This window comes from Vigna unguiculata, chromosome 11 (assembly GCF_037176805.1).
Source record: "Vigna unguiculata cultivar grain cowpea cultivar isolate G323 ecotype 2 chromosome 11, ASM3717680v1, whole genome shotgun sequence".
In the NCBI taxonomy this organism is placed as follows: domain Eukaryota; kingdom Viridiplantae; phylum Streptophyta; class Magnoliopsida; order Fabales; family Fabaceae; genus Vigna; species Vigna unguiculata.
This window is the reverse complement of record NC_140802.1, coordinates 36,559,762-36,571,945: the sequence shown is the minus strand read 5'-3', so window position 1 is coordinate 36,571,945 and position 12,184 is coordinate 36,559,762. Positions and strand designations below refer to the sequence as shown.

At 25.8% G+C, this 12,184-nt stretch overlaps 1 protein-coding gene across 1 annotated transcript; it reads right to left on the bottom strand.

Moving 5' to 3' along the window:
• Positions 1 to 2,734: 2,734 nt before the first annotated feature.
• Positions 2,735 to 6,504, bottom strand: LOC114170448 (alcohol-forming fatty acyl-CoA reductase-like). The gene is made up of 10 exons (XM_028055920.2): positions 6,413 to 6,504; positions 6,219 to 6,322; positions 5,949 to 6,151; positions 4,949 to 5,028; positions 4,397 to 4,589; positions 4,127 to 4,288; positions 3,954 to 4,035; positions 3,590 to 3,862; positions 3,352 to 3,479; positions 2,735 to 3,265 (listed from the first exon to the last, which is right to left on the bottom strand). Exons 1-10 carry the CDS (start codon positions 6,489 to 6,491, stop codon positions 3,106 to 3,108), a joined length of 1,464 nt encoding a protein of 487 aa, XP_027911721.1. The 5' UTR covers positions 6,492 to 6,504; the 3' UTR covers positions 2,735 to 3,105.
• Positions 6,505 to 12,184: the final 5,680 nt, after the last annotated feature.

Genomic DNA, 12,184 nt, shown 5'->3' with positions numbered 1-12,184 from the left:
TCATATTTAATAGATATAAAATTTTTGTTTCATCTTCCTCTCATAAAACATGAGTATATATATATATATATATATATATATATATATATATATATATATATATATATATATATATATATATATATATATATATATATATATATATATATATATATATATATATATATATTATATATATATATAATGGTGTCTTTACTCTTCTCTTTATTTTTTCAGATATTAATAAAATAATTTATTTTAAGAAAAAAAAAATTACAGCAAATAGGTGTAATGTACGTAAAGAATAAATTTGGATGTGAAGTGAAATTCTTTATATTATTGTATTATCCAATGATAATGGATTCCATACAACATAGGAATAAGAAAGGATTACATAATCGGATAGATGTCAATAGTCATAGAAAAGTGTAACAATCCCGTGTGTAACTTTAAAGTAAGTTTATAAGCTAAAGAACACATAAATTTCATATAAATTTTTAGATTATCCTATAAACTAAAGGAATTATTTAGTAATTTAAAACGAGAAGAAACGAGTATTGGATGGGTATGGAATGAGGTCAATGTGTATATATTTATCTTGCCTACTATAAGATAAATCTTAAATATTAATTAATCTTAGAGACAAAAAATAATTGGTTATCATATGGACTAATTTAGATAACAGTGACCAATATAAAAATTAATAATTTTGTTAGTCAAAACCATAATAGCTAATGACCAATTTAGAAATTGATTTCTTTAATATTCAAAATTTTGGTAATTAGTGACTAATTTAAATTATAATTCACAAACTAATTAATTTTTTATTTATAATAATAATTATTTTGAATACCAATAATTTTTAATTTATAGAGTAGTATTTTTAATTTTTTATTTATAATAATAACTATAATAATAAATTATTTTTTATCATTATAGTAATCTCATACCCAATTTTTTAATTGTATATTATCCATTGTTTATGTCAATATAAAGATTATTAAAATTAGGATGAATTCAAATAATATTCATGCTCACACGTCCATTCGTCATCTTTACAAGCAACACTCAAACACCATCCAACACAACTTATAACAATGTTTGTATTCCTTTGAGAAAATAATGATTTTTGAGTTACAAAAATAAAATAAAATAATGTTTACCTGCTTTAATACTTCATTTGTTACAAATAGCGACACTAGAAAAAAAGGAATTTGATTTTTTTTGACACCAACTACCTGACAATCCAATTTCATGAATAATATATAGTATTAAAAAAGTATAATTTTGTATTTATAGAAAATAAAAAATAAATCATAAATATAAAGTAGATGTAAAAATTTATTGATATTAATCCGAAAAAAATATAAATGTGGGAATAATTGATATTTGAAAGAGAAGCCTTATTAATCGGATAGTAATAAAATAATGAGTAATGATACTTTCGCCAACCAAATTTTACAAAACTTTTTTGGACGCATTTAATTTTATCTGACTATTTTTCACTATCTTTTTCTTTACATATAGATAAATTTACTTTTTTATGGCTATTTTATTATTACCGTATGTTGTCCAGTTATAATGTGTGTCAAAGTAATATTAGCGGAAATTGACGTAAAAATAACTGTCCAAAATAATTAGTCTAGCCTGTGTTAATCAGTATAATAATATTGTTAATGAAAATACTCCTCATGTTTGTTACAGCTTAATAAATTAACGTGTCAGCACGTATCCACAACGTACTAACGTCGTGACTAATAAGTAAATAATTATTATTTGATAAAAGATAAAATAATTTCTTTATAAGATTTATATATAGTTTATATTTATGTAATTTTTTACGGAATATTATAAAAATATATATTTTATATAATACTAATAGAAAATTATTTATATTTTTAATCTATAACTATATAAAGAGGATTCCTTATTGTGTGTACATATTTCATAATTCTAACTTTACTCTTTATAATATAATTATTTGTTAAATTTTTAAATATTAACGGTTAACTATATAAATAGGATTCCCTCTTTACATTTCATAATTTTAACTTTACCCTTTATAATATAATTATTTTTAAAATTTTTAAATATTAACGGTTACTTTTACAAGTTTTTACAAAATTATTTACTTATCTTTATATTTTTTTTCTATTTATCAACAGTTATTTTCTCATATTTTTTTTATACATTTTACTTTATTTTTGATAAATATAATTTTATTTTGTTTATTAACTTAATAACATTATAATAATACGTACACACAAATGCGATAGCGTCTGTGTTTATACTAGTATATATTAATATAAATTATCTATTAGTCAAATTTTAAAAAATATTTCAAATTTCTCGAATGACTTTCAATTAGATTCGAACAACAAGTGCATATGAAAAATTTCATCTCATGTAATGTTAAAATAGGTATACATATTAAAAGCAACTTTGTAACAGTTGGAATACTAAGATTTTAGTTTTTAGAAAGAAAGAAGCAAAAAAATGTTTGCAAAACATTGTCGCTTCATTTTCATTCCTTATAAAATTTAGGCTCACACTTAAATCTACTTCGAATTCCAACAGAAATGTCATTCATCTTATGATTCAACCGTCAAATAACTAAACTCAATGCTCAAGAAAATAATGGACCAACAAAAATTAAATTAGAAATTATTAGAAACGCTTTTATAGAAAGCAGATTTGACATGTTGTGTTAATTTAGGATTAGAAAATTAAAATAATAAGTCCTAAAACAAGTAGATAAAAAACTAAACAACATAACAACTAATTAATCATATATTATATATTACGATTCAAGTACATCTTGCTAGCACAAACATTTAGGTTAACTCTTGGTAGTGGAACATATCTCTAAAACCACAACCTTGAATGAGGCTTGTGCTGTAGATGTCTAGCACCAACAATGTCATCTGTTGTTTTCCTTCTATATCGAATTATTGACAGTAAATCTTATCATAGCAGTTATGAAAAAGAAACTGCGTAACAAACACAGCCTCTATGGAAATTCTGAAATTTTGTTAACCTTTTTTTTTTCTTCTATGTTAAGTTTCAGCAATGGAAGAGCTAGGTTGCCACCTATATTTATTCTGTTACAAATTTATTATACCTTAATTACTTGACACCATACTTCACAAGTCCAGGAATGTGAGCGTTTAACACATAATGAGTCCAATCAATAGTTGTGGGATCGAAGTTAAATCTTCCAACATCATCGTCATCTTTTGCCTTCATTTTTGTCATCCTTAAATTTTCTGCGTTCTTGTCATCGAAGCTGTGTCATTGAAGATCCACAAAAACAATATCATATATACATAAAACCGATGTTGGAACATCAATTTTGGAGTGTTTTCTACTTACATTCCCTCAAAGAGGAGATAAGGTTTATAAAGTCTCATTATTCCCATCATCTTTTTCACTTTCAGTTTACTTTCACTGTAAAAAGCCTCGTGACTGTAGCAGCACACTTTGTTCATCACGTTTAATCCCTTCAAAGTAGAGCACCAAAATAAGAAACAAAAAATTGACTCAATCTGAAAAAACACCAGAATATATAAGGTAAAACTATGTGTGCTTTAATTTCCATTGAAGTGCAAACCTTGAGAGGTAGCATGTATCGAATGTTGATGTATCTGTGAAATGAACTCACACTAGACATCCACGAAACTTTCTTGGAACAAGCCACTGGTTTTCCAAACATGTCTGTCAAAGGATGTTTTGTAAAGTATTGATGGGCCAAGTCCTCAAGATCAGAAATTCTGAATGGATTTCTGAGTGAAGAACCAATATGATAAATCAATGTCTTTGAACAACTCTTTGAACAAGCTTCCAGTGCTACTATCATGGAGTTTATCACCATGTCTGCTGGTATCTGCATGCATAATTATTTCAATTTATTCTTCCATTTTAATATAAAAAAAGATGAGAGAAAAAGAAAAAAAATGAATAAATTGATAACTTGCCGCGTCTATAATTGTACTCCGACGACCAACGCTTCTCCCTAATTTTCCTTTGCCGTACATCACAACAAAGAGGTCCACAGTTCTGCATTCACGTCATTAAAAATCCTCATCACCTTTATCTCTTTTATGTGTTAATTTTCCAAAACATTCTCATAATTCTTGGAAACACATACCTCACACCTTCAATCCAACCGGGAAATGGTTCAGAGTGAGTGCTGAGTATTATGGTGGGGCGTGCAATGATCAATGGTATATCACCTTTCATCTTCAACAAAATCATTTCCCCCATTGCTTTTGTAAATGCATACACATTTGGCCATCCATGTAAATTTGACCTAAATTCAAATGTACCATTGCCAAACATATATAAGAGTAAAATTTTAGGGTTTCAAAAATACAGGAAAAATAATGAATTAACTTTTTACTTGACTTCCACATATCACCTTATAGTTCCAAGGTTTTTCATAACCGATGTGATTGTTTTTTCACTGGCATTTTCTGCCTCAAGTTCCTTCAATTTTTCTTCAGTTAACAGTTTTTCTATGTTGATGTCTAATTTTGAGGACCCATTTAGGGTCTCGCCCATAGCAAAAGGCTCCTCTGCCACAAGTCCTTTTCGCTCACCGCATATATAAGCTGAAAAGAAAAATGAATGTTTAGTTAATGTGCCATAAGATAAATGTTAGAAATAATTCAATACCTTGAGATTTTAGTTATATGAAGTCACACATACATATAATTTCTCTGTTGAATCCTATTGAAAAATAGACCCATCAATAAACATATTCTTTTAATATCACCAACGTTTTTTCAAGTTTATTTTTAGTATACTGGTATTTTGATATATATTTTTTTTACTACCATTGGACATTACCTCGCATAACTACTTACTTTCACTTTCTTCTAAAAATATAAAAGTTAACTTTTGTCAAGACTATTTTATCCTTATACAAATTGTCAAATAATCGTCAAATAATATCAAATAACATTTTTACTCATTGTTATACTGCAGTTCTCGGCGAAGTTCACAATATTAAGAGCACCCATCGTATTAATCCCCGTCGCAACATCCAATCTGTGGGGAAAAAAATCAAGTAATATACATATAATGAAAATCATTTTCTTTCTTTATAATCATATAAATCATCAAATCAAATTCTATTCATGTTTATTCTTCGTTTGTTTTACTCCTATTCCTTTTCTGTTTATAGACCGATTATAGAATTCATCTAATTAAAAAATTAATTAGTTTAATGAATAATAATAAACATGTTAAGAAAAAAATTCTTAAGATTTTTTTTTATTTTACGTTTTATGTTTTACTCCTACCGTTTTTGTTTATTAAATAAAATTTTCAATTTATTATAAAAAGAAAAATGATTAATTTTACTGATAATAATAATTATGTCTTAAATTCATATTTTAGTTCATTGTATTAATTACCGTATAGGACAATTATAAAATAGGTCACTGTAAGACACTTAATCTATTTTTAGAACAAACATCCCTTTTTCACTTAAGTCTTACAATTAAGTATATTTTCTTTGGGGTTAAATATGATTTTCTCCCTTAACTTTTAATAATGAAAATTATTATCAGTCTATTTTGAAATATTAGACCAATTTAGTCTTCACTTTTAGAAATTGTATTGATTTAGTTCTTTTAACCAAAATTTGTTAAATTTATTTAACGTTTCAAACATGTTTCCTAGCTAATATTGAAACGAAAATGTGTTAAATAGTATAAAAAATTAAAATAACATCGTGAAACGCTTTTGCAACGTCGATTCAACTTAATACAATTTGATTAAAAAGATTAAATTCACGTATTTCTAAAGTTTTGAGACTAAATTTGATCTAAGTCTTGAAAAGTGACTAATTCTAAATTTGACTTAAAATTAAGAACAAAAAACATATTTAATCCTTTATTTGACGATGTAGAATGAATTACTAATCAGTTTCGCATGACTAAATTATGTTATTAATAATAATTAACCTCTCATAGAAATAGGTAGTAGCAGCAGCATTTACTATGATGTCCGTCTCCGCCAACAACATTTCTCTGAGCTTTGTGTCTTTAATTCCCAAGTTCTCAACAGAAACATCGCAACCAACAGCCAACAGTTTCTGAGATATGAAGGAGACAAAATCTGCACCCCACATACCTCGTAGCACCCTGAACAACTTCTTCGACAGAACCTGTTACATATGTGCTTAGGTTAAGTTATGATTACAAATAAACATAAGTTAAGTATTTGATGACTACCTCATCCTGCAGCCGTTTTCTAGCTTCTTCTGAATTTTCTGCTCTTAGAAGAAGGTATAACTTTTTTATGTTTGGTTGAACCCTTAATATCTTCTCCACCAAAACTGCACCAACACTAACAAAGATTAATCATACTGAACAAATATTAAATTCTGTGTTCTACAAAATATGTTACAAGTTAGAATAAGAAATACGTTTCGCAAGGAATCCCGTTGCACCCGTAACTAAAATGGTTTTGCCGTCTAGAAAGTTGTGAACACTTCCAAACTCCATTGAAGAGTGTTGTATAGCTTTCTCATGGTTTTGCCAATTGCCATAACTATCTATATATAGAGAGAGAGAAAAGAATCCAAATAGCGAAAACGCAGGGTTAGGGTTTGGTAAACATTGTCACGTGTATAGGAATTATTTTAAGAATCATGTATATATGTATATAATAAACATCTAATTAATATCTATTATTTCTTTTATCTCTTTTTTCACGTCATAATATAAATTTATGATATGGAAAAAATACAAAATTTAGAGATATTAATTAAGTGTTTATTATATTATATATATATATATATATATATATATATATATATATATATATATTATTTTGAGTTCTGTATTTTTTTAACACTTTTTCTATTTAAAAAATAAGTAGTGTACAAAAGCTACTAAAATATTTTGGAACTTATAAGGTTTAAGGTCCTTCGATTTGACACAAAAATTATTTAATCGACGCGGACAGTATTAGTTAACACTTTTATTCATCATAAATGCGTTAACTATATATATTGGAAAGTAGGCAATACACAAAATATCTTGGATTGATTGTAGGGTGATTTTTCTTTGACTTCAACATTTTTTTCTCTTACACTCAACTTTTAGTTTTATATATTATTATTTCATATAATCTTTTATTTTTATTTATTTTTATTATGTTAATATAATATTTTATTATAAAATCAATTGTCAAGTGAATGTAGATTTAAAAGAGAGTGTGAAAAAATCTTTTTCCTTGGTTGTATTGTTTATTTGAGAAAAACGTTTGTGTCTTATTAGAAACTGAAGGTGTAGCAGCTTTTAAAATCCTCCAATATAAATGTTTCTGGAATAATTTTTATAAAAATATAGAAATTTAAGATTATTGGATAAACTAATTAACTTTTTAATAATCTAATATGTTAAAAGTGGATTTTAAGTCTAACTTAATCTCACAAAATCAGTTTATAAGATGAAGATTGTACCTATTTATATATTATGAATTGATTTTATTTTTAGTCGACGTAGAACTTCTAATAAAATTAATTAATTGGTTATTATATAATGGATTGAACAAGTTATTAGCAACACATTAATACCAAAATGATACATGAAGATATTTAGTAAAATTATATATAAATAAATATTATTATGCTTATATGTTTTTCTTGAATTTTTCTATAATATGAAAACATCAACATATCGATCGGTGTGAAATGAAAGCTTACTGACAAAAATAGAAAAGATGGTTAATGCCGTCGAAATGCATTAAAGTCTTGTCTTGGTCATCAACGTAGCATGCATTAACTGTGCTGACAGCTGGCGGTATGGAGATAAGTTGAAGCAGTGAAATAGTTTGCATATGGGTTATCCAATTTTTTTCAATAAATATTTTTTAGAGCTTAATAGTTCCTAAATTAAAATTTGAAATTAAAATTTGTTTTTAATCTATATTTTGATCTCAAATTTTAAAAATAATAATATAGTCCTCCTAATTCAATGATAATTTTTTTAGTATTAAATAATATTCTAAATTAATATTTAAGTTAAAATGTGTCAAACAATATAATAATTCAAACATAAGCTTCAAACGTTTATCGACATATGCATTGTTAACGGAGAGTGTAAAAAAAATTGTTAGAAGTGAGCTTTAAGCCTAACTCAACCCCACAAAACTAGTTTATAAGGTGAGATTTGCACCCCACTTATATATTATTAAATTGGCTTATCTCTGATCAATGTGGAACTTCCAACACACTCCTCACGCAGATGTATATTCATCTCGTGCGTGGAACTAGAAATAGGTGGTCCGATGGTGGCCCGAGATAGCGGGTGGAACAGAATGTATAAGGGGACAGGGAGATTTTCGATATAGGAACCATACTGCATTCATATGGCCGGTCACCAAGACTAACCATCGGCTCTGATACCATTGTTTGGTCTTTCGAGAAAGGATCACTAGCGAGATACAACATTAATGACACATGAGTCCAATAAGGAATTGACACCACTCTTAACACATAAACTCAATGCCTTAATGTTTTAAGGTCTTTATTCTTATATAGTGCTCTACTTTTTCATTTTTACTCAATGTGGGACTTAGACCCACTTGGATTCCCAACACATACCAATGACTAGTATAAAATAAATTAGTCACTTGTTTGGTCACTCATTGTGACTTTAGTTTTTGGTAACTAAGGTCGATCACTAGTTGTCTTTTTTTACAGACAACATCTGTATGACCAGAAGTCTCTAAACATCTTGATCTACAAAAATCTACTCGATAATAAACTTTAAACTTGAAAATTTTGTTTACATATTAATCTATACTTAGGTCATTGATGACGTTATAAAACAACTAATAAAGAATTAACGATCACATGGTCCAACCTAGTTAAAAACTCACTAGAGATCGTATAAATAATGACAATCTCAAGATATATCAATTCAATTCCTATATATATATATATATATATATATATATATATATATTATTTCTTTATCTTTAAGGTATTTGTATAGACATACCCATTATTAGTTGAAATAATTTGGAGGAGACTATTACTAATTAAATCATTGATGAAAAACAAGAAAATACCTAGACTAATGACATGTTATGATATTTGTAAAAGTCACTACAAGAATTTGCTTAACTATCGACAAGATTCTATTGACAAACAAAATCGTCAATAAAACAGAATTTACCAGTAAATTTTAGAATTTTAATTATAGATAAAACTTTTTTCGCTAATGAATCCATTGGTAAAAATTGATAGTGAATTATAATTTTTGTTACCAATGAATTTTTTCGTTGGTAAAATGAGCATCAAGGTTTCTATTTTGGATTGACCATTTCGTGGTCAATCCGTCGATATTTGGATTTTTTTTAAAAATTTATTGGTAAATCTATCAATTACTTATTTTTTTTAAATTTTTTGAGTAATTGGATTCTTTTAAAATTTATTGATAATCTAATAGTAAAATAGGCTCCAAATTTTTCAACAAATCAAAGAAAATATGTTTATAAATTAATTGGAGATGAGTGAGAGAAATAAAAATAAAAAGAAAAAGAGGAAGAGGAAACAAGAAGAGAAAGAACATGAAAAGTAGGAAGAAGAAGAGGAAGAAGAGGTAAAGGTAGAAGAAGAAAATAAAGGAAGAGAGAGAAAGAAGAATAACTTGATCATGATATTTACTGAAAGATTATATTAATGGTCAAAATCTGTCAATAATTGTAGGTGGATATCTACTAACAAATAATTATCGATGAATTTGTAATTATTGGTAAATATTGATAAATTGTTTTATTCATCGATAAACATTTTATTAAGAAATGTTTTTTTTTTTGAAATATTATTGATAATTTTAATTTATTGACAGCTGATTACCATCAGATTTTGTCCATTGATAATTTTGATTTTTTTTTTTTGTATTGGGTTACTCGGATGTTTAAGGAAAATTATTGAGTTATTCTTTGAGGGCGAAATCAAAAATTAGGTACCTATGTTTTTTCTTATTCAAATGAGAATTATTACATTTTTGTGAGAGTATTTGCGGATTGATATGTGGCAATTATGGTTGCATGTATGTCCTTTTTTTTCTTTTTGAGAGCTTAAATGATTGTGTGGTAATGGGTTGTGCAGAAACCATGCAACACTTTTGTTGGTGTGGTTGCCGAAGACATATATGGAGGAGACTTAAAAGTTTTAGTTTATTGGGATATCTCAAAATGTAGTGGACAGTTCAGTGATATGGCTATCTATGGAAAATATATTTTGGGAGGGCTAACTTTTATTAAATGTCCTTTTCTATAAATAGATTTGATTTACTTTTTTCTTTATAATTTGAGTTTAGTTTAATCTTTTTAAGATTTTTGTATCTTTTACTCCATTATAGAATAGTTATTTTTACATGTTAATTTTATTAAAGTAACTGCTGCTTAAAAATAAAATAAGAATTATATTCTGTTTAAGTTTATTACCAAATCTAAATTAAAAAAAAAATACTTGTTTTAATTACAACAAAATGAAATATAAATTAATTTAAAAATTATATGACAATATAAAAATCACAAAAACACATATTAAAGTGTGAAGGAGGTGATAAGAGTTGTTTCAATGTCATCATTATAAAGTGAAGTCAAAAAAATTGGATATCCATCACCTTTGCGAGCCTAACATCTTACCTAATTGTGGTCACTAAAACTCTCACTGCGTGACGCTACCTTGTTCAGTTTTAGCATTGTGTTAAACATTTTTTATTTAATTTCATACGCTACTTTATACAAGCGGCGGATACGGATGGCATACGGACGGGACAATTTTCGTTCTTCAATCCTCGTTTTCAAACAAAAATATCATTTACATTTTTATATTAAAATTTAACAAATATCAATTTTTTTTTTATTTTCGTCAAGTAATATATATATATATATATATATATATATGTAATCGTACTTATTTTTTTAATATTTCAATATCAATTATATAATTGTTATAAAAAAAATATATATGTAAAAAAACATAATATTATCATATATTCAGTATTAAAATAAGAATATTCTTATTTTTTTAATATCAAATATTTGAGAAGAAATTATAGTTATATATATTTCAAATTCAAAAAACAAATAAAATTTTATGAGAATCAAAAGATTTATTAAATTTACAAATATGAATAAAATTTAGTAGATAAAATTTAAAAATATTTAAAAAAAAACAAATATATAAATTTAAAGAATAAATAAATGTCCCTTTATACATCACTTGATCAAAATCACACAAAGAATAAAGATTAAACTAATAATAGTTAAAATTTAATATAGATGTTTCATCTTTTGAACTTCAATATATGAATATATGTTGAAAACAAATTCATAGCAATTACATTAAATTATTATATTATAGCAAATAAAACTTATTTACACAATTATATTGATAAAATTACATTATGATAATGAGTTAAAAATTAAAAATAGTTATATAAAAAATATCAAAATTGTAATTTACAAGATAAAAATAAATAACAAATAAAAATATTAAAAGAAATTGTCAAATGTATCTTAGAAATAATTGGATAGATCATTAAATGAAATCACACAAAAGAAAACAAATGTATATTTGTGAGTATGATATAAAATATATCTTATGATCTAAAAAAAAATTCAAATATCAACAGTTAGGAATTAAAGTGTGAGTCTAAGTCTCACATTGGCTAGAGATGAGAAAGTAGAGCACTATATAAGGATAAAGACCCATCAACCCATTGTCTTAAGGTTTTGGATTGAGAGTAGTGTCAATGCTTTATGTGGTTGAGTTCAGGTATCACAGCTTATGGTTAAAAGAGGGATAACAAAAATTGTCTTAGTGGAACAAAAGGGTTCTTCAAATAAAACAAATAATTAATAATAAAATAATAAAGAAGATAAATTTTTTATATTAACTATTAAATGAAAGGTTTATGTTATTGAACATTTAAATTGAGAGTTAAACATTCTTATGTAAAAAAAATACACAGACAATAAAGAAAAAAATTAAGAAAGAGAATAATTATTCAAATGTGAGACATACAAAATATTTTATGGACATACATCATTTGAACATAATTGAAAAATGTTATAATAAGATAAGTATCTTAGATCTAAATAAATTTCATAACAACTCAAAGAATTAGAACAAATAAAGAATAGAAAGTGAGTAGTGTGTCTACAATGTTAT

Bases quoted from the DNA above. Each gene is read 5' to 3' on its own strand.
- LOC114170448 (XM_028055920.2), bottom strand. From the start codon at position 6,491: ATGGAGTTTGGAAGTGTTCACAACTTTCTAGACGGCAAAACCATTTTA. The intron at 4,289-4,396 runs GTGATATGTGGA...ATTTGAATTTAG, and splicing joins AAAAACCTTGGAACTATAAG to GTCAAATTTACATGGATGGC. The intron at 3,480-3,589 runs GTTTGCACTTCA...TCTACTTTGAAG, and splicing joins GATACATGCTACCTCTCAAG to GGATTAAACGTGATGAACAA.